Source organism: Misgurnus anguillicaudatus, chromosome 21 (genome assembly GCF_027580225.2).
Source record: "Misgurnus anguillicaudatus chromosome 21, ASM2758022v2, whole genome shotgun sequence".
Lineage (NCBI taxonomy): Eukaryota > Metazoa > Chordata > Actinopteri > Cypriniformes > Cobitidae > Misgurnus > Misgurnus anguillicaudatus.
In genome coordinates, this window is record NC_073357.2 from 21,866,356 (window position 1) to 21,894,355 (window position 28,000).

Below are 28,000 nucleotides of genomic sequence, written 5' to 3' on the forward strand. Positions count from 1 at the left end.
TAGATTACTGTAATTGTTAAAGATTATTACAATATGTCTGTCATATTTGACTTCTTGACAGATTTATTACATCTTGTATGCTTCTGTTTCTGTCTCCACACCAACCCACCCATATTCAGCGGGAAGGGTATACAGTTGGGCTGGGCCAATGACCTTGAGTTAATATAGCCAGTTAGAGAAGCTGCATTCAGTATGCAGGCCTCCTAAGAAAGAGTGCAGGGAGGAGATGAGTAGATTTACAAATTACAAGTTTGCCAGATCATCAGAATCTGTGAAAATGAGATGTTAACATACCTATGTGCTGCACAAAGTCAAGCTAAATTTAAACCATTGTGTATTGTTTTAGAACCAGATGATACTTGGTTCAAAAGACGCTCTTTTTATAATTCCATTACTTTAGCTCTAGCAGGAAATTTTTCATAAAAATGTCAAGAAGCCTGGGTCATATTACACCCTCATATCAAAAGAAAAAAATCATATTTTGCTTACGGATAAATAAATTATATTTTAAGAGAAATGCAGTTTTGCCTTGTGATCTTATTTTTTTTTATTAAACCCTTATCTACATACACAAAATTCTAATAATTAAAAGGTAAAAAAATCATGGTAATATTTGCGGTACTGCCTTTAATTTATGCAAATTTAATTTAAAATCGAAATACAAATCCCTGTATTACAGAAAACAACATAATAAGAATTACCATAGAGAATAATAATTACAAAAATCAAAAAAAAATTGTTCTCTCTGATATCTACATATAAGGTATATGACTTTATTAGGTGCAAAAATGATTCAAAGACCATTTTACACGTCCGTTTACAACCCTAGGATTTGTCCCCAGAATGAAATGGTCTATTATTACCTTATTTGAGCACTGCTTTTATTGGCTGTTGTCAGGGCGGCTCATTTCATGTGCAAACAGACCTTATGTTTAAGCCTGTATCAGACAAAGATACAGATTTTGAGGAATAATAAGTTATTCTGACATTTCTAGTGGTAACTTTCTGTATTTCAGTATGGACCTGCAAAACGTAACTGTAACGTCAATAGTAGAACTTCAGCCTAAACGCTAGCATCACGGTAACTCAGCAATCAAACCGTTCAAGACTGTACCGTCATAGTCGGTGGTATGTCTTTTGCATGCACAAAGTTTACATAAGGAGGAAACAATGGTGTTTGAGGCTCACAATATGTCATTTTAAAGGTTAATATGGTCGCTCTGTCTAGGGAACAGCCATAGACTGTAAAAAAAGATGGACGTAGTGATGAGGGTTGCCTCATCAAACACATCTGAAAAATCTAATTGAAGTCTTCAGGATTGCTTGGAAATAAGGTGTGTTTGATTAGGGTTGGAGCTAAACTCTGCAGGACTGTGGCCCTCCAGGACCAGGAATGCCCAGCCCTGGTCTATGGGGATTGACTCCCTTTTGGAGCCAGCCTCTAGCGGCCAGTCGATGAATTGCAGTTTCAATCACTTCCATATTGGCTTTATCAGAGATCGGAAGGTTGCCCCTGGGGAACAACAAACTTCCAGTACACAATGCCAATCATCATCATCTAAGGCAGATGTTCTGTACAGAATGTCGTAAAATAATTGCCAACCTCAACAAATGCAGTAGCTGGACCAACCTGGAAAAAGTATTTTTGGTGCAATTATTTGGAGCTATGGAGATTAAAGTTTCAATGAAATCAAAACTGACAATTCTTATTTTTTTATGCAATGTTGCAGCGTTTATTATAAACAATTTATATGTGTGAGTCATTACTTTTTTTTAAATGCATGTGGTCTTTAAACTTCAATCAAAATCTGAAAATGTACTTTTGCCCTCTTATGTCGATAATTCTCACACTCTAAAAAAACAAACGGTGCTATATAGCACCAAAACTGTTGATTTGAATCGTAACCATAGAAGAACCGTTTTTAGTGCCATATAGCACCGGTGAAGCACCTGTGTAGAACCATATAGGTGCCATATAGAACCACTATAGCACCAAATATGGTTCTACATAGCACTATTTGGTTCTACACAGGTGCTTCACTGGTGCTTCACCGGTGCTATAACTAAAAACGGTTCTTCTATGATTACGAGCAAAGAACCACTTTTGGTGCTATATAGCACCGTTTGTTTTTAGAGTGCAGGTGACGTCAGTTACACGGCTTATGTTGCATTTACATGGGATGAAAGTGTTGACGTCATGCGGTGCCAAACTGAATTGTGGATTGAACATTTCTCAACTTTTTAAGCGCCAACGTGTGCGTCAGCCAATCAGATCGCCTTATGTAAATTTTACCTAGCCAATTACGCTTATGCAAGACTGGAGCATGTGTTGCGGCCACTGTGATTGGCGGTTGGCCATGCTTCAGACAAGCCTTCCGTCAAGCGTTAATGCTTATGCCCCGTGTGAATGTATCGTTAGGCAGGAGCATCCATTAACTCCACCCCCTCCAACCTCAGTCTGCCGCCAGTTACATTTCTAAATAATAAACGCCTACTTTTCTATATCCAATCAAAGCAAAGTGGAACACAAAAGCCACGCCCACTATTTTCCTATTTTGATATTAGGCTTATTTGATATGTGGCTTACCTTGTCTGAAATTTAGACAAGAATAGGCACCTGCAGTGAGGGCAGGAGTGAAAACAGGGCTTTTAAGTCGAACACTTAACCAATCTTGCAATCCAGTCGACCACAAACGTCAGCAGAGGCAGAGATCGCGTTCACGTATTTTATCACGAATGAAATAGATGCAACTGAAATGCCAATTAATGCATTTACATGAATATGTTAAATTACTTGATAATGTGCATTGTGCTCTTGCATGAAAGATGTTGCATATGCACAATGTCCATTCACATCTCCCTCTCCGGTGTAAAGCTATGCTTACACAAACCAATCACAATTCATGTTTTCAGCTTTTATTTTATTTTTTTATATTTACATTATGCTGCATCACATAACAAACTATGTTTCCTTTTTCCCCACCTTGGTCACTAGCTCTGACTTTATGTTCATTCTCTTTATGTTCATTCTCCATCTTTCAGCTATTCCACTCAGTCGACCGGCCCTTGGAAGATAAGTTTGACATGGCCTTGTTCTCCCGTTAGCCACGTTCCACAGAAAGGACAAGCTGCATGGAAAGCATGCGTTCCGTGTGGCAGTGGAATTTGACTCCAACCTTGCACTGTCTTTTCTGAGCACACATGACCACAAGGGCAGAACGCATGTGTCGGGGGGCCTGCATCCAGGTATAGACCCCCTTCGCACCCAAGCCAGAGGGGTACGTAGGGGCCCACTCCTCTGCACATGGGACACTCTCGTTCTCCAGAAGTAGCTGGAGCCGTTCCACCACCCCCACTTAGCGGCAAGGCAGAAGATCCTGCTTTGTCTTTCCGAAAACCCCAATTGTGGTAGCCGTGCACGTGGCCGCAGTTCATATAGACCCAGGGCTGTTTCTTGTCTATAGTGGCGCGTTGGGCCAGGCTTGGGAAGGCAAGCGTGTTGAAGCCCACAGGGCATTGGGGGCGGGCGGCATTTAGTTCTTGGCGAAGAGACTCGAGCTGTTTTAGATTTGGGGTGTGACGAAGACCGCTCGGGGTCCGCCAAAGTAGAGTTGCCCCACAAAGGTCGATAAGTGAACCATCTTGAAGCATGTTTGATTCGTTCTCTACCTGTGGAGCACAAAACACAAACATTAAGGATTGTCAACATTTAGGGCAAATTTGTGCACAAAACTGTTTCAGGCAAAATGATGATTGCAATGAAACAAAGCTGAGCAGCGTCAAGGTCAAGTCAGTTGACAGCCACATTGACAATGCCCCTGGCCAGCTATTTTAACTAGAGCAAGACCAAACTCTGTAAACATGGTACATTCCAAAAACATTTCAAATCAGCAAAAACAAATCTGTAATAATAAACACTCTTTTGTTTCAGGCCATTTTGGCTGGTCACTAGGATACCTGGTCTGATTGGAATCTTATAGACCCTTTAATATTTTTTCCTCAGTAATGTTAATGTACATTTCAATTGCATTTTATGGTATAATTGCAATTTCTTCATGTACATTTTAATTTTCCTGTTTTATACAGTTTCCTCATTTCTTTTGGCCCATTTCAGTATAAGCTGGAATGATATGTCAGATTTAATAGGATAGTAGGCTGTCTAGATACAATGTCTGCCCATTAAGAGTAAACGTAAGTGCGAAAGCTGCTTTGCAACAATGCAATGTAAAAAGTGCTATAATAATAAATTCAAATGAATTAATGTGCATGCATGTGTTAGGCCTTTAAGGCTTTATAAGGCGAGACTTGCAGTACTGTGCAAAAGTCTTAGGCCACCATGCTACCATTAGATTTGTTGTTTTTGCAATTGTATAGTGATCATATGTAATTATTTTTCAGTCTCTTTATTAGAATACAAACAGAAAATACAGGAAATGTGTATGTAGTATTAAAAACAGTATAAAAGTATAAGCTGAAGTGTCAAGTATTTAGGGTAAACTCCCCTTTCACTTATAACAGGCAATAACAGCAGCTGCAGGATCTCTTAAACCTAAATTAAATTAAAACCTAATTTCTAATTCTAATCGAATGACTTCAGTCTCAAAAAGCTCAAAATGTGTTTCGTGCCAAGAGAGGTCAAACTAAATATTTACTGATGCCTGAAGAAGACATTTAGTTCTGAAAATTGTATGAGTTTTTTTATTTTGTGTATATATTTTCTGTATTTTCTGTTTCTTAAAAAAAGAGTGAAAAATAAATATGGATGGCCGTTAAAACTTTGCTAAAACAACAAAAGTACTGTACATTTCTATAGCTTCCTACATCCTATAACGTCTCTGGCAGAGTTCAACATTATGATCAGCGATATTATGTGGCAACTACTACTGGATATGCAGACATTGATTCGGCTCCTGATACTGTCAGATGAAGCAGCTGTTGCTTACTTTCAACCGCCAACACAAAGCTTAACCCTATGTGTAAAGTGATTTCTCACCAGCTTTCCTCTCTGCTGGGCAGACCTCGTCTCTCGAAGAGCAAAAACATTCCCACATACTGAGATCTCCCTCCATACCCCTGGAGCGGGTTCGGATACAAATTCTCCCGCTGGATGCATTACCAGCACCCCATTGGTTGTTAGTCCATCCATCAAACCATCAGAGGTCCTCCATTTAGCAGCACGCTCCTAGAAAATCAAGCATATTGAGGAGGATTAATCTTCTTTTAAGATATTAGTCACTATCAAGAACCTACTACGCGATCAGTAAGTGTGATGAACTAGTCTCAAATTAACAGTTGTTCATAATGTAAGCCTTGCATTCTATATGAACTGACTCAAAAATTTGTGACAGCGAGTAGCGATCACGATATAGACACCATCAGGGGTGCAAACTCATCAGGGGTGAAAAAGGTGACAAGACACAAGCGCTCTTATATAAGCGGATACGCGGCTTGCACGCTCCTCTTAAACAGGAACAGGTATATAGCGCATATAGCACTGTTGTCAACGGCTTAAAATCACTTAACTTAAAACTGCGGTGCGTGAACAAATGTTAAGCTTTATGACCACGCGCACAGCAACGTGACGCGGGCGCGTAACCTCAAATGAGAAAATACTACGAGTTAAGTATGTGCACTCAATCTGCAGACTGCTTAAACTTCGGCAGCAAATGAGGTGGCTATAAATTGTAAAACATACCACGCCAAACTGGCTAGTAATTTGACATCGTTACCACAATAGCTGGACATGATTTTCATAATTTCATTTACTGCTACCATGTCGCAGACCCCCCTTCACCCCTCATTTTCAAAAACTCATCGGATCTAGACGAATCACAAGAATGACCTATTTTGTATCAAAAAACGGCGAATTTCGCTGAAAGGTGACAAGTTTGCACCCCTGCACCATTGTCTTTTACACAACACACCTACTACTTGGAGCAGCATTATGCTGTGGGAGTCTGCAATACTGCATTCATACCCAACTTGAATACAGTATCAGTATCTTTCTCTCTCTTTCCACCCTCACACACCAAAAGTGGGCAGAGAGGTTGTCAAGAACATTTGTATGAGGCTGTAGCTGTGCATTGGTATGTCATGCATCACCGCACAGTTCTGTTCTTAAGGTGTTTATGTATTTTTAACAGTTAATGTGAAGTATTAATCTGGAACCATTGAGGTAGTAACCATCATTTGATCACTGCCAAGTCAACATCATGTCTGGTCCTATCCTTGTAAATCAAGATCCCAAAACATGTTCAAGACACAACACCTCCAGTAAACTGGCATTTTAAAGGGATAGTTCACCCAAAAATGAAAATTCTGTCATCCTTTACTAATCTCATGTTGTTACAAACCGGTATAAAATGTCTTTGTTCTGATGAACACAAAGAAATATATTTTGAGGAATATTTTAACCAATCAGAGGCTCCATTGACCTCCACCAAGTCAATGGGGCCTCTGATCGGTTTGGTTACAAACATTCCTCAAAATATCTTACTTTATGTTCATCAAAGCAAATAAATTTATACAGGTTTGTAACAACACGAGAGTGAGTAAATGACGACAGAACTTTCATTTTTGGGTGATCTTCCCTTTAACAGGCAAAACCATAGAGAAATGATTCGCCTGCTTCCTTTGTTACTTCCACTGCTCATTTCCAAAGTAACTTACCCACAGAGCCTGTATGATGATCCTTTCTGTTACAAAGATCTTTTATAAGTAAACGCGGTTGTGACTCACCCCAAGAAAGATGTTTTTGGAAGAATCAAAGCCTGCGGCATATATCCGCGCAGTGTACGGAGCGGTACGTTCGCACATGATGCGGCAAGCGTAGCGGGAGATCGTGCTTTGTGCCGACTGTCCTCCTTCTCCATTTACGCCTCCCTGCCCTCCACCGCCACTGCTAGTAGTGTCTGTCACCACAAAGTCTATCATGCTCTCTGTGGAACGACCAATCTTGAAAAAAGACAAACGTACATTAATATAAGACATCAGATATGAATTTCCAGTAAAAAGTGTTTTCTGCACAGATTTCTACGATAAGGAAGAGAAAAAGTGTACCATAAGCTTAATATGATTTACCCAAGTAGGGCATGTTCCTGGATCAACATCCTAGTTGGTCCTGGAACAACATGCCTATTAATCAGATTTTAGAGTTAGTATTAAGGGTAGACATGGCATCAGGCTAAGGGCTTGGATTAGGGGCTCAAAAATCATTAATATTAACCCATAATTTTAGGGGTAAATTAGGATTAAACCTAGGTTGGAAAAATTCTGGGAATTTTAAAAGTTTGAAAATTAACGGCAATAAATGAATTAACATAGGAATTCATCTTAATAAACCAGAAATTTGCCAAATTGCAGGTTGGCCTATAAAAGAACTTAAATGTAAAAACACACTGCAGCAAAAACTTTGTTAAAATAAGCAGATTTAATGCAAATTCATTTGAATTTCTAGACTGCCAGTTCTTTCGCATGCACATAGCACAACACTGCAGGGCTTTAGATGCCACAGACCCTGCATGCAATGTGCATTCCTCCATGGCATACACAGATCATTTGCATAGAACAGTAGTGAGCAGTTGCACAACTGAATTGGCCACGATGTAATATTGTAAATATATCATTGATTTTCTACAAAAGTTCAATATACAAAAAGTTAAAATTGAGTAAGTTACATTTGAGACACAGTTTGGCCAATAAATTACATGGCCAGCTGTTTAGTTTTGCTCCACTATTGAAAATAACAGTCGAAGCAGGATCAACATATGCATTTTATCGTTTCAGGTGCATCCAAATGAACTTACAGTACCAATTTAGCATACAAGTTAACAATACTCAGAGTAAACTAAGTTTTAAGAATAAGCTACACTTGGGTCTTCTTGGGTCTACTTGGGTACTCTTGTAGTGCATACAGCTAGTTACTGTTCTTGAAGGCAGAAACATAGAAAGCTTAAAGACATTCATGACTAAAAAATGATTTGTAAACTGTAATGAAAAATGTACACAGGTGGTTATATGGATTTTTTTCATTTCCTGGTACAACATTTTGCCTACCTGAAACATGTCTGTGTTGGGATCATGTGTATATTCCACAATAACAGAATGACTTCGGGACAGTGTGTACGAGATGCTGTGCTGGCTTTTGTTGCTTAGGGCCTGCAAACACACACACACAGACACGCACGCACACGCACGCACGCACACACACACTCAGTAACTAATGGGCTCTGTTGCATCGTTTAATTCCTATTGGGATGCTTTATTCCTATGAGCTTTCATTTGTTTATTAGGGTGCTTAAAAGTAATTCTTATCACTTACAGCATAGTGGGTTGGTCAAAAAGACAGTTATGTTAAACAGAAATCTTTTGGAACAACCCGTTAGAGACAAAAGTCTTTATATCCTCTTATATGTAGGTATTAAGACATTACCTTTAAACACATAGTAAAAATCTGATTCTACTTAATTCCAATTTTTTATGATTTTGTAAAACAATATTTTAGTACTTTTGAGTAACTTTAAAAAACATAGCTACATTTAAAAAAAAAACAATGACTTGTGTTGTGTACCTCTATCTGTATTTAAGGTGCATTGACAGTATTTTAGTTCATTTTACTTGACGGTTAAACCTAATGACATTTTGAGACGTTAAATCATATTTGTTGAACACAGAATAAACATTTTGAAAAAGTATGAAACCATCATTAATACAAAGACTACATTTATAAGTACTTTCTAAGGCGTCAGAGGACATCATTTGTCATTTAATGTCTGTTTTCATTCATCTTTATTAAATCAGTGGTTAAATTTAATACAGAAAAGTCCTTATTGTTAATCCATAATGATACATTTCAGGAAAACCATCTCTGTGATGTTAAAGTTGTCACCTTTGATACCATAGGTGTGGACACATTGTGGATAACATCAGGTTTGACGCCATTGGCTTTGGGTCGTTTGTAAAGTGCCAGTCGACTCCTCCTGCGGCCCTTGTCCCCACTAGCTAGCGAACCATTATGCCTGCATGTAACAAGACCACAAGAGTTTGATTTCAGCTAAGCTTAGCAATGCTTTGTATTGAACGAAAAAGACAACATATCTAAAGCTTAAAGAACACCAATTGTGCCCTTTTTTGATATTGTTTTATGATAGTGATTATGTTTTAAAAATAGGTTTAAAAAAATCATATATTTTAAATTATTGTTGCAGTTCTCTTCCCAGTTTGTTCAAAATGCACAATTACTTCAAGACTCTATAAAACAACTTCTTCCGAAATGCACTGATTGTTCAGGCTGTCCCAGTCGTTGTGATTGGCCCAGCCAATTGTCATTCAGAGTGTGTGTGGGAAATGTCCCGCCCTCTACCAGGAGGTGCATGCTGTACATTCTTAGCTGTAAACAATGGCGGCACTCCAACAGCACAAACGGATAACACAAGCACGACTTGTTGCAGAGGCATGTTTTCATTTTGTAATTGTTTTGTACATCTTATTCATTTAAAAAAATATGTGAGCAATAAACAGAGACTTGTGAAATAAGTCTGCAGCTAAATACCATATCAACATTTAGCCAGTGGATGGGCATCATGCAAATGTGTTATAACTGAACTAACTGAAGGACTACAACTGTAGTTCACGGCTGTTTACTGTAGTCCAAGAAAAGCGATTTCTGAACTTGCTTTAGTGTGGGCTTTGTAACTTTGCAGATCATTTACATGTACCAACACATACTTACTAAAAGAAAGAAAAAAAAATCAGGAAAAGTATAATATATGCACTTTAATATGCACATGCATCTCAAAAGCTGACCAAAAAGTAAGACCCTTGGCAGGTACTTAAAACAAATAAATGAAATTAATCTATGTCTGTGTCAATACTCAATACTATGAATGGAGTCATGAGTTGTCCTCAAAATGCCTGATGTAGGTCTTCCAGCATGTGTAAATAAGGTAGCAAATCTTATAATTCATCCAGACAAAAATCAATAGTGCAAATGGGCTCTCTCGTTCCTTTGCTCTGTCATTTTTGGTAGCGGTACAAAATCTACTCTGTCCTTTCTAATTTTTTCCAATTTTTTTTAGGTTTAAATTCTCTTCCTCTCACCCCTCCTGGTACTGGAAACATTCATTTTCCTTCTCAGCTCCATGGCTGTGTGATTTGAATGACATCTTTGTTGGCAATCAAATGAAGTGTTTTGCATCCGCAGCTGAAATCTAAAGATAAATAAGGAAAACCAGCCTCAGGTACACCAGAGCAGCCAATTGGCTCTAGTGTCACGGAGCTTATTTTTTTTGAAGAGTACTAATGTTAATTAAACTCATATTTAAGTCATTTTGCCCTTGAACTCACACTGAACTTCTAGCTAATTGCTAGGGGTGTGCAAAAGCTGTTATTCAGATTATTTTATCTAACAGCACAGCTTTAATAGATACAGGTACAGTTAAAGGGGGTGATGAATTGAGAAATTAAAATGTCCTTGATCTTTTCACAAGAGGTCACTGCACTATAAAAACATCCTGTAAGTTACAGAACTCAAAACATTCTCACTAATCAAAAAAATAGCTTTGATTAAAACCAAACGGTCAAAATGTGTCAGATTCTGTCTCAGTAGGACATCATCCAAACCGCCTTCCCAGTAGATCAACACCTACTTCTACATCATCTGAACAGTTGAACGCAGACTTTTTATAAGAAACTGAACATAGGAGATGATGCAGTGCTTACTCTACTGGATCCGACAGTAATAACGCAACATCCCTTAGTTTTTTAACTTTTTTGTTGGAACGTGGCGGCTTTATTTAATCCTTCCCTTAACAATTTCCTTACAACTTTCCTTTCAGTCTGCTGCGATGTTCACCTACCCCAATACAATCAGCTCCCCATACTTGACGGGCTCCTTGTCCTCAGGACAGAGAGCGTCATGGGACTGGGATCCTGAACCCAGAGGAGGTGATGGCTGGTTTTTGTTGCAAGATGGCCGTAGCTCAAGGGCTGGTGGAGGGCAAAGAGCTTCAGAGCTCCCCTCTAAAACCATCTCCAAAGGAACAGTTCAAAGCTGCAAGAGAGAGGAGAAAAGATGTTGTTTATCATCCTCATGACCAAATTTGCTTGTTTTCCTCAAAGTTAAAGTGCTCATCAATTTTATTTAATAAGCACAGCAGGGACAGGAAATGGAAAAATATTTTTATTAGCATCATATCACACTTACCCAATAGGTTACCTGTGGCAAAACAATAACAGACGTGCCATGCATCAGCAGTTACGAATTTATTTTATCAGGTGATCCTATGAGAACAGCCTAAGAGATTGTGTCTGTTTCTGCTGTGTTGTGAAGTCAACAAGCAGCCCACCAATTGACAAACAGTCGGGAAAAGATTTAACTTATCCCATGAGAGTAACACACACACTCCACAAACACACAAACAAGTGCTTGAGCACAAAGGAGTTCTTTGTTTTTTTTATCTCACAGACTTAATAGAAAAACAGCTACAGCAGTCAAAAGTTCAATACTAAGAGTAAAGACCACACCATCTTATCTGACATTAAGTATTCAGGCGTATCCATATTTTCTCTCTGTTTGTACTGTCTTATTCAACTGGGAAACAACAAACAAGTAAGTAATAATGATCCAATAACAATCTGATATAAAATATGACATAATATTTGGCTACTATCACCACCACTTTTTGAACCAAACAAAACAACATCCATACAAAATGAAAAACACAATTGCACACAACATATAAAATTATGCAAAAACTCTGAAATGAAAAAGCACATTAAAACACAAAAATACAATACAAATCAGCTGGTTCTAAGGAATATAGCCGTTCCATTCTTCCAAAGGCCAATGCATCAAATTATTCAGAATCAAGTGTAAATCCTTGTCTTCACTGGAAGATGGACAGCTCATATGAGCCAATCACTGAGCTATTATGGCACTGCATGACTGTAAGTGTGCAGTGGTGAGATGAGAACTGGAGGTAGGTAGGTGGGTGGGTGGGTGAGTAAGGAGAGGGAGAGAGGACAAAAATAGAAATAGCACGGTTTTGCAGGTGATGGAGAGGAGCAATGAGGAACAGTCAGATAAAGAAATGCAGAGGAAAGAAAGAAGAGATGCATTTCATATATAGTGCAGTAGTTTACAGTATGTAAAACAGCAAATTAAAGATAACAGAAGATTACTAGGAATGCGGAAGCAATTTTACATGCAGAAAAAAGAGATAGTATGTATGTGCTAAGATTTGGCAAGGTGATGGATTGTCTGCTCTGTGCCATGCACTTTCTAATCAGCCCACAACCTGGGGGAGGAAGGAGGGAATGAGAGAGATATGAGATGGCGATCAAGCGCAATGGAAGCATATAGCAGGTTGCTTATGAGATGACATATTTCAAAGCACAACAACTTATACGACTTCTGCCAAAGGGACTAGTGGCTATAATAAATTGACAAGCAGTGTCTCTGACTGCTGTTCTTAACACATTATTGGGTGCCGTATCAATAATTCATCGGGTTCTGCTTTATTAAAAGACTCACAAAAGCCCCACAGTGCAGGCACCTCTAATATCTTTTTCCTATATCTCTCCTTCTCAGACAACCATGTCTTTCCTCTGGTTTGCTTTTATCTCCGTTTATACCGTATCATCTTTTGCCTCCTCTTTTCAACTCTCCTTTTTCCCCACAACCATCTTTGCTGTGTCTGCAATGGGGTGAGAGAGTCCAGAGTGTGCGTGTAAGTGTGAGTAGAGTAGACTGAAAATAAAAAGAGAGAGAGAGAGAGAGAGAGAGAGAGAGAGAGTCTGCCTCATCCATCTCTATCAAGACACAGATGAAGAGGGTTCTAAATATACACACACAAGAAAATGATCTCACAAATAACTTATAAGGCTTACACTAGTCTTGGCTTGCCAAGCTTAATTCTTTATAATCCACATCTGCATTTCAGCAGATCATTTGTTATTTTAAAGTTTTGTCTGTGCTGCATTTTTTGTGCTTTAGATATCTTAACTATTGGCACAGTTGTCTATATCTGGCCATTGTGTTCTGTTTGCAAAGTACTGTTTTTGGAAAGCTATTCTGAATTTAGTTTATGTGGCAGAATGTATAGTACCAGTTTTAATGCTAACATTAGGATAATAGTTTGCAACATTGACTCATTGACAAAAATAGCACATTAGTGGCATCAATGATTAATGTGACATTATCATAACAACAATTGCCTTTTGTTTGTAATAACTGTGATAATTAGATGTTTACAATGTGTGTCTGCAGACTTTGCTAACGCTGTTTGCAATGTGTAAATACTGTGAGATGCCAGGAATGCGTTGACCTGTCATTTATACCTTTGTAGATATATTACTGCTGTGTCAGTAGACCACAGGCGTAGCTTGACATTTGAGCTTGGGGGGCCAGATTGGTCTATCATAGCATCTATACTGGAACAAGTGCAATGATTTTTACAGCAAACAAAATATATTTTTTGATGTGACTGCATTAAAATATCAGAAGCTGAATGTTAGATAAAAGTAAAACATGATAATGGATTTAATTTTTTCTAACTGTCACTGTCAGACAAAAAGTGTAACATGTACCCTTCTCTCTTCCTCTTTGTGCTGTCAATCTAAGGCAATCATATAACGGATAATTTTTTACCTAACAGTCAGGTAATACCTTTCACCTTGCCATCTCGTTTTTTAAAATCTTTGGGTATACTGAGGGTTTGTTCGAAAACTTTAATTCATTGTTCATTAAATGTTCTTAAAATATACCAAGGACAGTGTCCAAACAGGCTGGATGAGAAAGAGAGAGAGCTAAAATTAGCCTTTAGCTAATAAGCTCTGCATCAGATGACGCTCTTTAACAGTATTCACATTACATAACTAAATAGGCATTTTCACAGTACAAAGCGACTGCAAAAGGCCCAGAGCTTTCTATCAGAAGATTTAGGGTTTTGCAGATATTTCAATTTCCCTTATTGGTGTAGTACCTGCCTTCCCAATCACGTACCCCCTCCCAGAATATTTGAGATGTCTCCTTATTAAACATCTGATTCAACTCATCAGCCTTGGAAGGAGGATGATGTGCTGACTTATGTTTTATACAAAACGAAAAAAAGAATGGGGTGCATCTAAACAAATCAAGATGAAGAAGATCTAATTAAGATGTGTTGTTAGGCACAAGTAAAGCAGAGTTTGTTATGGATTTTGAGCAACGACAGAACTTTAATTATATCAGAATTATTCAATTTAGTATACAATTTTAGTTTTTAAAAAAATTGTCAACCTTAAGCTATTTTGCACTGATGCCACACCTCATCTGTTATAAATAATCACATATTTTAGTTTAAAGCTGTTAAATATAAAAAAAGAGAGAAACAATGAAGAGAGTTGTACTATTCATGTGTGTATATATATATATTATTTTATGTAAATGTAACTTTGAAGACAAACATGCATTTTGTAATTCCATGTGTCTGTATTTTTGTATAAATCCCTGTTCACAAATGTGTGAATTGTTTTCTTCATGATCAGCAGTCTACAAAAGTACAGTCAATCACGTGTAAATCTGTTGTCTGCAGCGTGTTAATGTCATGCTCTCTATTGCTTTGGATTTTAACAAAATAATAACAATTTATCTCTGGTGTGAGGGGAAAGCCTTAGTCTGCATAGACTGCAGTCTGCATCAGTGTAATGGTGATGCATATTGCATAATTAATGTATAAACACAATCAACAACACTGTTGTCCACTGTACTGTAATGGCATTATCTTTTTAGTATAAAACTTAAAACTATAGGAGCATCTATGTCATTCGCAATGTGCTGTAAAATTGTGGTTTGCAGCACACGTGTTGTGTAAGGTTGATAATGGAGTGTGTGTCTCCCAGTGCTGTCTGACCCCAGTGCTCCTGTCTGGCTGAAAAGAAGAAAGTGCTGCAGCAACCAAATGAAGGAAATGAGAGAATGTACAAAAAGATCTGCCCTTTAGAGGTATTGTGATTCTGACACATGATAGTGACCTTCAGGGGAAGAGAACTCCATCATCAAGAGCTCTATCATTTACACGCTTCCTGTTTTTACGATACATCAGCATTTACAAGTGCACGTTAGCCAACTTGTATGCATGTCACCACTGTATCATAGAATTGCAGTTTTATTTACAGATTCAATAACGAATGACTTTGATTATTTTATTCTCTATATTTCTGTGTGCTGATGATCAACTGTAGAATAAAACTTACCTCACTTTATAACACTGCATTAGAGAACTACCATGCAGTAGATAACATTAAAAAATTATTTATTTATTTACATGAATGTTTATTTAATGTGTTAGTCAGATAACATTAAAAGGGGAAAGAGGGTAAAAAAAAACTAAAGATCAAAAATAACTTATATGTATAAGGCAAACATATTTTGTCTTTTCTGGATGTGCCTACATCTCACTAATGTTTCCGTGGTTTTAGTAATTTTTTAGTAAAACGGGTTGTAAACAAGGACAGTAACAAAATAAATTATATATTTGATTATTAAGTTATCCTGTAAGTTAAGCATCAGAAATAGAGAAAAAAATTATGTAACAGTGTTGCTCTTATTTGGCTCTTTTTTCCCTCGATATGGGATGACCTGTAGACCAACCCGTGCACAAATCAGTGATTGCAGCGGATTGCATATAAGTCACACTAGCTGACTCGAATTCTACGAGTTTCATTAAAATTCGAATTCTGAGACGTAATCACACAATACTTATAACTTAAAGACAACGCGTTACTATAAGTAAAGTGTGTAATATGAAGTCAGGCCGCATTTTATTAATGACATTTATTTAGTGTCAGTAATTGCAAACGTCACACACGCTTGTTTTATTCGCATTTCTTTTTCTTTTAATACGTCATACGGACAGTTCAAAAACGCTGTTTATGATATACAGGTATGTTAAATAACATTGATGTTCAAAATGTCCTATTTGGTATCCATCCCTGCTGTTGCGTGCCATAATTCTATAAATTAACTTATATTATTTTACCGAGCCATTTGACCAGCAGCCTATTAGGCCGAATAAGTACTCGGGGGATTCCACTGCACGCAAAATAAATGAAGATACCACGCATCCAAATATAGCACTAATATTATGGATAAAACAAAATACTACATTTCGGCGCCAGACCCATATGGCTAAACGTCCTGGCAAACCATTAAGCCAAATTAACTATTCAAACACATACCTGATGATGTTATAGACCCCTGCCTTAAATATCCTTGGCTTGTCAATCCCCGTGTGGCCTTAAAATAGGGCGTCGTGTTGTTAATTCATCACACGTTGTGCTAAACTGGCTGGCACGCTCATCACGCCTTGTGGTTTGCATTGCCACAGTCCGGTCTCATCGGTTACACGGTAGACAGCGCGGATCTTAATTCAGGAGAAGAATATTTTCTGTCTTCTTGCATAGGCGCTCCCTTGTCACGCCCATCTCTCCCTCGTAGTCAGATCTCCCGTAAAAAAAATCTCCGTAAAGGTTTTGCCCTCGCCCACATCATTGCGTCTCTGCGGTTGGTTAGAATGCCACGACTCGCGTAGGCCCGCCTCCGGTTGCGATTTTACGAAATCTACTATGCTACGGGATTTGTTAATTTCTCATAAGCTAAGACATATTCACAAACAAGCGCTCGCCATTGCTCGGATCAGAAAGTAGTCGATTTAATATTCATGAGGCAAGTCTTGACAGTAGTAGGATTTCCAATCGGATTTAACCACCTTACTGCTGTGATCTACACGTACAATGACGCTCAAGGGGTATTTGACAGCCCGCCGTGGAATCCTCCGCAGTTTTTACTTTTAGGGAAATACCTACCTGTGGAACAGCATCAGTTCTAGGTTAATACATGCTACGGTCCTCCTCATTGATGCCTTAAAATTAGGTTGACCTTATCCTTTGTATTATACACCGTATTACATACAGATTGTGACTGTAGCCTGTCTAATAAATATCAACATCACATGCTCAGGTAAAAAATGAGAGGGATTAGAAACATATACTTTTCCTTATTAAACAAGTACAATTTTCTAACGAGTTGTCGAAAGCATGTTTAAAAACAAAACAGTAATGGACCTTTAAATGTATGCAAGACATTATTGTAATACATGTAGAGTAAATCGTTTCAGAAATTGGCAGCCGTTTTGCTGTTTTCTATTAAATGAGCAGTTTCCAGGGCGAACTGAGCATCCTTTACGACGGAGAAGCAAAGCATGTGGGACAACTGGAGAAAGCAATTGTATTCAAATTGGACCGTTAAAACACAAATGGCGAATAGATTTTATTTTCTCTTTATATAGCACAACCATTTATGTGGCAGCACCCTTCAATCGGCCACAACGCGGTTTTTAATTTCCCCATATCATTGACAAGAATCGAAGGGCCAAGCATACACCGAACTGTCGTCGCGTTTTGATGACGCCATTCGATGGCACCAAAAACAGTCTCCTCTCAGCATATCTTTGAAGAACCTCCATTGTGGACACTGTATTATTGAGAATTGAAACTAAAACTCGCACGTCGTATTTAATGTGTCGCCCACGCCAGCCGTTTTTCAGTTCACCGAGTCGTTTTTAGCCCCTGTCGGTCTCGCCATGAACCACGATGATTTGACTGCAAGTTTAAATTTAGATGAACTCCAACATAATGTGGCGTCTGTACCTGATGGACTTTGCTGGGTGTCAGTCCTGTCCTGTTTGCTGCTTGCGTGCTCATATGTCGGAAGTTTATACGTTTGGAAAAGCGATTTACCAAGGTACGTTTAATAGTCTTATGCTACGTTGTGAACTGCCAAGGCAGCATTTTTTGCAAATCGACCATTAGGTTCCCGTCTGAGCTTCTGAGAAAGCTGACTAAAATTATACTTCATTGCTTGTGTGTACATGAATGGGGTTAGATTCTGAATTTATTTGTATGTAAAGTTTCATTACAGAACAAGTGCAATGAGATTTGATTCATCACATCATGTTTGTTTGAAGTACTGCTAGTTAGATCTAGTCTAATGAAGACAGCAATAAATGTGGGAAAATAAGAAATTTGTCCATTATTATTCTGTCCATTGTTTCTTTATTTGGTAACACTTTACAGTAAGGTTGTATTTGTTAACATTAGATAATCCATCAGCTAACATGAACAAGGAGCAATACGTAATAATGATTACAGTTTTTTTTACAGACGCTAGGACACATTTCTCAATACTTAGGTCACTTTTGCAAAACTCTTTGTACGTACAGGCCAATTTGCACATGCTTACATACTGTTTTCAAAACTGTTAAACTTATGTTCAAAACAATAACATAATACAAAACTGAATAAGACAGCAGTTTGCTACATTTCAACAGTAATATTTTAATGAAATATGTTTTAAATCTTAACATTAAATGCTATAAAACTATTGGACAATTGGACCAGCCACAGTTGTCCACAGCCGAGTAGATTAGTATTACTATTGTATCTGTATCAGTGGATGGTGTGTATACAAATTATGGTATTTTGGAATTAGGCAATGCAAAAAAGTAAAAATAAATAAACGACATAAAATATTGAGGAATTCTGCATGAAGTCTGATTCATTCCAGTAACATATATTGCAGTGAATTATAAACGGAGATGTGTCCTTGTTTTACACAAGAAAACATTGTATAATGCTATATGTTGTTAGGGTTTTTTTAGGTCATTGTTTTGTGGGTGACAAAGTGTGTTTGTCGGTTGTCAACCTTTGCTAGTGTTCTGGAAGAATGAGTTGATTTGAGACCTGAATAAAGTGTTTTGTTAGTTTTAGTGCATTTTGAATGTGACATGAACTGCTTTGCCAAGCTGAAAGTTGGTTAGGAGAACTGTGTGAAGAGTTTTGCAAAAGTGACTTGCAAAAGTATTAAGAAATGTGTCCTGGCGTCTGTAAAAAACTGTAATAAATTGATTAGTAATTGCAAGATTAATAAATGCTGACAATCTATATAGCTTATTGTTTGTTTGTGTTAGCTAATGCACTTACTTATATTAATAAATACAAGCTTATTGTTAAGTGTTACAACAAAATTCATAAGTGTAAAAAAACACAACGAGAATACATGTTTTATGTGCTAAGTACATCCATTGCATCTATTCAGTGGTTTACGGAGACTTTTTTTAATGCTTAGATCAGATGTTTAAAATACAGCGCACAAAATGAATACTTTGGTCTTTAAAGAGCACCAATGGCCCGATTCACAATGTAACATTTCCTTTGTTGTGTAGGTGTGTATTAGTACATGTTAACAATATGCAAAAGGTACAAACCCCAAAGTAAACGATGACGCAAGTTATCGTCTCCAGCGTAAATCTCTTTTCTTTGACTACAACAAACACACGGATTGTAGGCAACATTTACTTCCTGGGATTGGTGACATAGAGAAGACCGACATTATTATAATTCCTCCCGCTTTGGACTCGCAGCCTGTAAGTTAACTCCTGTTAGCATTGCATTGTGCGTAAATCTTTCAAACATGGTAAGGAGCGTCACATTTCCGGCTGACGTCAGAGGTATTCAGATCAATCAATGTACAGATTAGCAGACCAATCAATGTACAGATTAGCTGGCCAATCAGGGACACAAAGCTTTTCAAATCGTTGCCTTTCAGGAAAAGGGTGATATCTGGAGCTACAAAAATGTACAGTATGTGGAAAATGTTTTTTTTTACCATAAACCACGAGAACACACAAAATAATGTTGGTTTTTAGCAATGAAATAGGTACTCCCCTGATAATATAGTTATGTTTATTATATTGTATTTCTGTCAAGAGATCCTTCTAAAAGTTACACAGTGCACCTTTAAATATCTTTATATATGCATTTGTTCTTTACATAAAGCTGTTGAGCGTATTAAATATATAATGCATGAAAACATTTGATGTTTTTGTAATGATTGGTCCTTTTAATAGATTGACAGTAACAACGGTAGGTAACGCACTGTTTTGGATTTGAATTATGGATTTGTCTGATTTTCGATCCAGTAAAAAGGTCTGGATCACCGCATCCCTAATTAAAACTGAGTTTGTTCATTTGTGTGGTTGTTTGCACTAATAGGGATCATCCTGCAGTGATAAAGAGGCGCTTTACCAGTGTGCTGATCGTGTCTGCTCTATCTCCAGTCTTTGTGTGGGCATGGAAAGAGTTTACAGGCATCCAGGTTAGTGTACTATTAATAGATGCATTTTGTGTATACATTGTGTTGTCTGTGTTAATTAAACTAAAACAGTATGATTTGTTTTCCATATTGGACTGTATGTTGTCAAAACCAAAGTATTTGGGATTTTGGCTCCATCAAACCTTAATAGTATATTGAAACCATAAAAAAGACACGGATAAATACATATAAATAAAGTGGCTTCTTTGGTTTTCCATGTAGCCTGGTCCTTCATTACTAGCCCTTATGGGAATCCGGTTGGAGGGACTAATGCCTGCTGTCAGTCTACCTCTGCTGCTGACTATGGTGAGAAAATGACTGATTATTATATCCACCCTTGAAGTCCACACACATGCTCCACTTTCTAAAGAGTAGAATAAAAAAAATCTTACTAACTACAAAATTGTTGTCTTTAACAATCAAAAACATTCAAAACATTTTTTTAATATAACATCATGGACTCCTGACATAGTTTGGCTCCTTTCAGGTGCTTTTTCTGGGTCCCCTGATCCAGCTAGCCATGGATTGCCCCTGGGGCTTTATCGATGGCATAAAAGTCATCGTTGGTAAGCAACCTGATTCATGTCCAGTGTTCTACCATTGTTGTAGTAACATCTCATAAATATATGTTGTTTTCTGCCAAACCTTTTTTGGATGTGATTTTTTTTGTAATACAATTTAGCATGCATGAAATCATTAATCATAATGGAAACAAAAGTAGTTAGTTTCTGTTCACTTTTAGTGTTGTAAATGCTGTGTTGTTTTCCTAAAGACCCATGCTTCTGGGCACTCTGTCTGAGTGACATGCGTTGGCTGAGGAACCAGGTGGTGGCGCCATTGACAGAAGAATTGGTTTTTCGGGCATGCATGCTTCCCATGCTAGTACCTTGTGCTGGCCCCCTCACCTCAATCTTTACATGCCCACTCTTCTTTGGTGTTGGTGAGTGATAATTTGCTTTGCTACTATATATGTGTGTGTGTGTGTATATGTGTATATATATAGATATGTGTGTGTGTGTGTGTGTGTGTGTGTGTGTGTGTGTGTTCAAATATTTTTCATCTTAGTCTGAAAAATACAATATTGTTTCTAAATGCTGACTTGTAAATGTGTTAAAGGGTACACGGATGCCTGATTGGTCTGATTCTTTAGGGTCTTTAGAAAATGTTACATACTTTGGTTAAAATTCCTTAATGGCCATGTAAAACAGCACCATTTTTAAAGTGAAGTAAAAGTTGACGTGTCAAGAATGTTAACTCATATTCGAAATGTGACCTCTGCATTACTTATTCCTATAAGTACTGAACACAAACACCAGGAGCAGTGGGCAGCTGTCACTGCAGCACTTGGGGAGCAACTGAGGAAAATGTTCCTTGCTCAAGTGCACCTCAGTTGCTTGGTGCTGGCTGTACGAATCGAACTTGTAACCTTCAGATTGCAAGCTCAACTCTCTTATTATTCGGCCACTACATTACCTTGTCAATGCTGATATGGGGTTAAAAATCAAATTAATTAATAAATATACCTTGTCAAAAACAGCTTTGTTCCCAGCAACCCATTTCGTTGCATGTCTATTCAAATGATAATGAGCTATTGCTTACTGATGACAAGATTCCACATTAGTGGCAACCAGTGTTTGAATTTTTTGCTCACCAGCCAAAGTGGCTAGTCGTTTTCCAAAGTTACTAGACACTCAGTGTTTTCGCTGGCCACAATTTTATTGTTGGGAAAATACATTTAATATGAGTAAAGTTGACTTTGGCAAGATTTAAAACCCTTGCAAATGCAGATTGACTACCACCACCCAAACGAAGACATACATATATCACCTTGTGTATTACTAAAGGTCCTATCGTATATTTAGCTCCAAGAGAACCATGCAGTTTAGTAAGGCATTAATAGAGACGCTTCTAATGAATGTAATAAAAGTGGGGCAGTGGTCTCAAGTAAATCCATGTTACTCACCATAAAAGATGCTCAACAGTCACGACGACTTGAAACGAGGCAATATTCAAAGCTTATACAGACCATGCATGTTAAGAGAGTGTGCACAAACATCTTCAATGCAATCGGAAATCTTTGCCCTTGCCTGAAATGTGCATTAGATAATCTCATTTTAAATCACATTTCAAAACAGACTGAAACACTACCACCTATAAGAAGTTATTTGTGGCTTAATTATGATAAACATTTACCACACCTCATAGTATCAATTACTGTACTAATCCCAGTGTTTATGTATTTGTATGGCTTTGGTAGTTAGCATCTGCAACTACTTGGGTATTTTATAACAAAATATATATTTGAGACTTATTCTCACTGTTGTCTCTCATTCTGTTTGTGTGTGATTGCAGCTCATTTTCATCATGTTATTGAGCTCCTGAGGTTTAGACAGGGCACTGTCTCAGGGATTTTCCTCTCTGCAGGTAACCAAGTCATTGGTTTAAATTCATTAGCATGTAGTGCTGCTGGTGAGATTTACTTACTCATGCCTGTGTTTGTTTGTGTGTCATTATAGTGTTCCAGTTCTCTTACACAGCAGTATTTGGAGCATATACTGCCTTTATATTCATCAGGACAGGTATGTCTGTGATTTATTTTTAGTTAAATAAGAATATTATGATAATGATGATAATAAACTTTATTAATCCCAGAGGGAAATTCTAGTAGATCACAGCAGCAAGTCTCAGCAAATAGTATAAAAAGTAATAATAACTAAAAACAAATGAAGAGTTTGGTTCCAAAACCCGTTAAATGCCATTTAAAAAAAGTTACTGCCAAAATCAATATTGCATCTGGTCAGTATTTAAAAGTAAATTCTTAAAGGATAAGTTCAGTAATTTACACTTAAAGCCCTGTTTTCAGATTGTTTATGATGAAATAGAACGGTTTTGACAGAAATTGCGACATATGCGGCTCCCCTGAGAATTTTCGGGTGTTTGTTGTTTCACCTCCCACCTCTACAATGGCTGAATAGGTGCACTGGAACAATCCTTCCCAAAATGCATTAAACTTTTATTTACAAAGATGTGAAACTCACCGAGTGGTCAGGGGTGTTCACTGATATGCTCACACAAAAATCGTTGCAAAAGATGCTTTCCAACAGGTGTTTTACCATTCGTTGTAAACTTGTGGACCTATTTTTCTAAACGCCTCACACCCGTACATTCTTCCGTTGAGAGCTTGAATAATAAACACTCAAGCCCAGTTGGTGGCGATAATCCGCCTTTGCCAATTGCAAGAATACAAACAACGTTCCCGGCGCGGAGTAATACCGTACTTTACAGCACATCTAATACAAGTCAATGGAGTTGGACAAAAACTTAGATAAAACCTGTTGGAATGCGTCTTTTGCAGCGATTTTTGTGTGAGCATATCAGTTTTGGAACCAAACCCTTCAATCCAATTTATGTACAAAATCAATTTGCAAAGCATTATAATTACATCTACATGATTCCATAAAATTCATCATCTTATATGACGCTGGTTATACAATCTAATAGAAGTTGGTAAAAAAGACTTCCTAAATCTCTCTTTAACACAACAGTGATGAATTAATATTATGCTGTAGAAACTCACTTTAACTATTTCATGAAGGCCGTGGTCCTTTTGGCTCATTATGGAACCCAATTTGTCACGTATTCTACTCTGAGATATCTCCTCTAACGTGGGTAACACACACCCCACAACCGAACCCGCCTTCTTTATAAGCTTATTTCATTTATTATTTTCCAACAGTCCCTCTCCCCAACAGATGATGGCATACATAATAACAGATGATACAAAAGAGTCATAAAAAGTCTTAAGTAACACATGATCTACCTCAACATTCTCAGTCGCCTTAACAAATGAATACGACTTTGGCCTTTCTTGTATACCCGAGTTGCATTATTAGACAAAATAATTGTATTATTCAGATATAGCCCCAGGTATGTATAGTATGTTACAATTTCTATTAACTGTATTGTTGAGTCTCAGGGAGATACGGCAAGGACAATTCTTAAAGGGATAGTTCATCCAAAAATTATAATTTATTCTCCCAAAGAAATTTATGCAGGTTTGTAACATGAGAGTATGTAAATGATTTCTTTATTTTTTGGGTGAATTATCCCTTTAAGAAAAAGAACAAGGTTAAGGATTTTATGTTCTTAAACAAACCTCTAATATATGCGTGTCTGTGTTTCTCTAGGTCATCTGGTGGGTCCTGTGCTGTGCCACTCTTTCTGTAACTACATGGGCTTTCCGGCTCTCAGCACGGCCCTAGATCACCCACAACGCTTCACGATTCTCTTCTTCTATGTGCTGGGGGTCGTTCTCTTCCTCTTCCTCCTATTCCCCATAACTGACCCACTCTTTTATGGTTTGCCTACACCCGTCTGCACTCTGACCTCCACACCTGGCTCGGTGTGCTCTTGATTCATCTCTCCACCCACACTGCATCCTGCATGTCATCTATTCCTTCTGTTCGGTTGTGTCCAGGGCCTACAGCCATCTGGAAAGGACTGGCTATTTTTTCACCAGGATCTACAATTGGTAGCACTAGGTGAGCGAGGAATTGGTAGGGAACAGGTATGAAAATTCACAGCCTCCGTGAGGTTAGAACTCAGTGGATGCAAGACATCTTCAGGTGGAACCGGCCATTCGTTTTACAGTAATGCTTGATGAATCTGTGCAGCAGATGTTGTGTGTTATCAAATTACATCATCTTCGAGCCAGGCCGAAGTTTATTGAAGACAAGATTTATAATATATGTTTATATGACAATATATCAGTGTGTATATCATGAAATTGGTGCTGGAGAAAATGATCAGGAGTTATTACGGGTTTGCTAAGAAGGTGTAAGTGGAAATTTGCATTAACGAAAAATGCACTTCCCATTTATCAGTTTATTAGTAAGATCTTACTCGCGTACAACTGTTTTGACCGGTGCCCTTACTTGAAAACTTTCATGTTGACCATGTTTTAAAAACTATGGATATTTTTGGTTTTACCCTTGGTCTTATTTAGAAAACCGTCTAAATGTAGAAATGTGTCCATTTATTAGGTATGTTTCTGCAGCAATAGACATTACAACAACACAATTTAAAATTGTGTCAGAAAATACAAAATTACCCCTGGCTCAAGACTTCATGTTAAAGCCTAGGTATAATAATAGCCATTTGTGTTACATTGCAAATTATGGGGCCTTTATTGAAACATTGGTCAGCCCTGTCAGCAAAAACAGCAAATACCAGTTATTTTAGAGATTGCAGTAATTTGTACAATGATGGGGGGATGGTTCGACCAAAGATGAAAATTCTTTCATCATTTACTCCTTTTCATGTTGTTTCAAACCTGTATTAAATTCCTTTTTGAGAAATGTTTGTAACCGAACCATTCATAAGCCCCATTCACTAGTATTGGTTTTCTTACTATGGATGTTAATGGGGCTCAGGATTGGTTTGGTTACAAACATTACTCAAAATATTTTCCTTCATGTTCATCAGAACAAAGAAAAGGTTTGTAACAGCATGAAGGTGGGAGAGTGATGACAGAGTTTTCATTTTTGGGTGAACTATCCCTTTATTAAGTAATGAAATGTAACTTGTAGTGTTTTTTTGTTTTTTGTTTTGCTTTCACGATTTCTGTAGCTCAGCTATTAAAGTAAAAATCCAAGGTCATGGGTCACTTACTAAAAACTGATATGTACCTTGTATGCACGGAAGTTGGTTTAGAAGGAAAAACAGATGAGGTTTTATTGATTCATAATTTGGGTAGCAGTGGAGTATGTCGTCATAAAAAAGACACATTTATTTAAAAACGCAGGAAATTCGTTTTGTAAATACATTGCCACATATGATATTGCAGACATTTTGTCAATATTCATTTATTTTAATGAACACGATTGGTTGTATCACATTGCCTGCATCAACATTGGATCATCTTATGTACTTGAACTACCTTTAGAAGAGAATTACAAATCTGAATACTAAGCTTTTATAAACCTTGTATATTACAGATGATAGACTGAGGCTCTCATTGATAGTATTTTCTCAAGAGCTTTAGTTAAAACTGTTCTGCATGCTGCTACACTTGTTAATGTTTGGATGTTGATCAGCATAGAAACACACCAAATACCACTCATATACACACACTTAAAATGCTGGGTATAATGCTAAAAAGTTTATATGAACACACGTGGCTACCCTAGAGTAGAAGTTGCTTGGTACAGAACATTTAATGTGATGTTAATTTTTTTTAAGGTTCACCCCTTACCAAATGTGAAAGAAGAGTGTATGTAATATGTTTATGTATATTTATATGAGGAGCTCAAATGCAAAGCCGCTAAATGCCATTTCTGTCAAACATAAGATAATGATATTGACCGAATGATCTTTCTACATATACGTTTAAGTACTTTCGTGTTAATTCCACTTAATCCAAAGAACAGGTCTTTCAGAAATACCCTTTTTTTTTGCAGAATTTATTAAGATTCTGATAACAATGCATATTTACAAAAAACATGGCAGATGCACTTAGAGGGCTTTGCATCGGAGCACTTATACACATATATATATATACATGTCACATTCTTAATGTGTGGATAATGTGTCAATCATAGTTTTTTCCCTATGTTGTAAGAGACCAAGCAAAGTAAACCTTATAAGCAATAATCTCACATACATGATCCAATCAGGGATTTCCATCCAGTGCCACACAGGTTCATTTTTGTTAATTTAGTCTTTATTTTCAAAAATAATTCATTATTTGACTGTGTACAAAGAAATGTATTACATTTACCAACATTTTAACTCTCAAGTTCTGAAAGGAAACTGCAGGAATTTATTTTCAAGCTCTTTAAAAAGTAAAACGATGTTCTGATGTACCAGTGGCAAGCACTGAGAAAAGTGTGTTTAGAGTGTGCCATATGAATATGACTAGTCTGCCATGTTTACACACGGATAATGCTGCATGTAATCCCTGATGAAAAATCAGTTTACTGGCTACAGTGAATGCTGCTTTAGTTTAGTTCCTTGTGCTTGTTGTAATTGAAGTCAACAGGGGGCGCCAGAGGACCATTTTTTTGTATATGTGTCTGTTTTAAGTAGTTTATTAGAATGTCATGAGTTGTGTTTTTTCGGAGACGCTTAAAACCAGTGGTTGCTGTGGTTGATTATCAGTGTAACTAAAATGACATCATCTACCGGGGAATTTTGTTTTGAATATGTTTCAGGAGCTTGTCAGATGTCAGTCCAATGTATCGTATCCTTATTTACTTTCCCTGTTATTTTCTGTGGTCATGTGCAATCATTTGTGTTTGCAGGGCAATTATTTAACTCTTTACTACAAGTGACACTCATTTCCTTTTTAAAATTTAGAATATTCATTCGCACTGGTCTGTAGTTTTTTTATTTTCAATCCAAACATGTGCACCTGGATTGGGTTTATTTCTAGATGCTCTGAACATCATATTTATAGTAGGACAGATTTTCCAATATATTTTTACAAATGTGAACAGTAGCTAATTGCTATTTTAGCTCATTGAAATGTCACCAAAAAAAGTATTTTAAAAATGCAGCACATATGTTTATTGAATGGACTGGTTGGTGTTAATTACACACAGTTCAGCTGTTTATACTGAGAGCTATATTTTATAATCAAATCTATTTTGGTGACTAAAGTGCACGCAAGTTGTTTTTGACCAACATGCAATGCAATTTTCTGTACTTCATTAATGGGCAAATGTTTTATGACAATCTTTTTTGGGGACCTTTCAGTTGACTCTGCAAAACTGTTTGTTAATAAAGATTTTTTTTAAACGTACAATTTGG

The 28,000-nt window shown here is 37.3% G+C and overlaps 2 protein-coding genes across 4 annotated transcripts; one reads left to right on the plus strand and one right to left on the minus strand.

Annotated features, from left to right (window-relative positions):
• Nucleotides 1–2,900: 2,900 nt before the first annotated feature.
• On the minus strand, nucleotides 2,901–17,818 carry peli3 (pellino E3 ubiquitin protein ligase family member 3). 2 transcript variants are annotated; one of them, XM_055196772.2, is made up of 7 exons: nucleotides 17,689–17,818; nucleotides 10,857–11,050; nucleotides 8,888–9,017; nucleotides 8,056–8,157; nucleotides 6,739–6,954; nucleotides 4,994–5,182; nucleotides 2,901–3,669 (listed from the first exon to the last, which is right to left on the minus strand). In XM_055196772.2, the coding sequence occupies exons 2-7, from the start codon at nucleotides 11,027–11,029 to the stop codon at nucleotides 3,052–3,054; spliced, it is 1,428 nt and encodes a 475-aa protein (XP_055052747.2). In that variant the 5' UTR covers nucleotides 11,030–11,050; nucleotides 17,689–17,818; the 3' UTR covers nucleotides 2,901–3,051. The 2 variants fall into 2 exon arrangements, with proteins under 2 accessions (XP_055052747.2, XP_055052739.2); XM_055196764.2 differs by lacking the exon at nucleotides 17,689–17,818 and adding an exon at nucleotides 16,219–16,530.
• rce1a (Ras converting CAAX endopeptidase 1a) lies at nucleotides 15,582–27,995 on the plus strand. 2 transcript variants are annotated; one of them, XM_055196890.2, is made up of 8 exons: nucleotides 15,582–15,923; nucleotides 20,092–20,194; nucleotides 20,414–20,497; nucleotides 20,679–20,757; nucleotides 20,964–21,131; nucleotides 22,544–22,615; nucleotides 22,708–22,770; nucleotides 24,379–27,995. In XM_055196890.2, the coding sequence occupies exons 1-8, from the start codon at nucleotides 15,913–15,915 to the stop codon at nucleotides 24,603–24,605; spliced, it is 807 nt and encodes a 268-aa protein (XP_055052865.2). In that variant the 5' UTR covers nucleotides 15,582–15,912; the 3' UTR covers nucleotides 24,606–27,995. The 2 variants fall into 2 exon arrangements, with proteins under 2 accessions (XP_055052865.2, XP_055052857.2); XM_055196882.2 differs by lacking the exon at nucleotides 15,582–15,923 and adding an exon at nucleotides 16,920–17,782.
• Nucleotides 27,996–28,000: the final 5 nt, after the last annotated feature.

What these genes read in the sequence shown, in the direction of transcription:
- peli3 (XM_055196772.2), bottom strand. Translation starts at nt 11,029, where the DNA reads ATGGTTTTAGAGGGGAGCTCTGAAGCTCTTTGCCCTCCACCAGCCCTT. An exon ending in GGGGAGCTGATTGTATTGGG is followed by an intron (nt 9,018 to 10,856) that starts GTAGGTGAACAT and finishes TGTTACATGCAG; the next exon opens with GCATAATGGTTCGCTAGCTA. An exon ending in CCAACACAGACATGTTTCAG is followed by an intron (nt 6,955 to 8,055) that starts GTAGGCAAAATG and finishes TCTTTTTTCAAG; the next exon opens with ATTGGTCGTTCCACAGAGAG.
- rce1a (XM_055196882.2), top strand. Translation starts at nt 17,622, where the DNA reads ATGAACCACGATGATTTGACTGCAAGTTTAAATTTAGATGAACTCCAA. An exon ending in AAGAGTTTACAGGCATCCAG is followed by an intron (nt 20,195 to 20,413) that starts GTTAGTGTACTA and finishes TTTTCCATGTAG; the next exon opens with CCTGGTCCTTCATTACTAGC. An exon ending in CCCACTCTTCTTTGGTGTTG is followed by an intron (nt 21,132 to 22,543) that starts GTGAGTGATAAT and finishes GTGTGATTGCAG; the next exon opens with CTCATTTTCATCATGTTATT.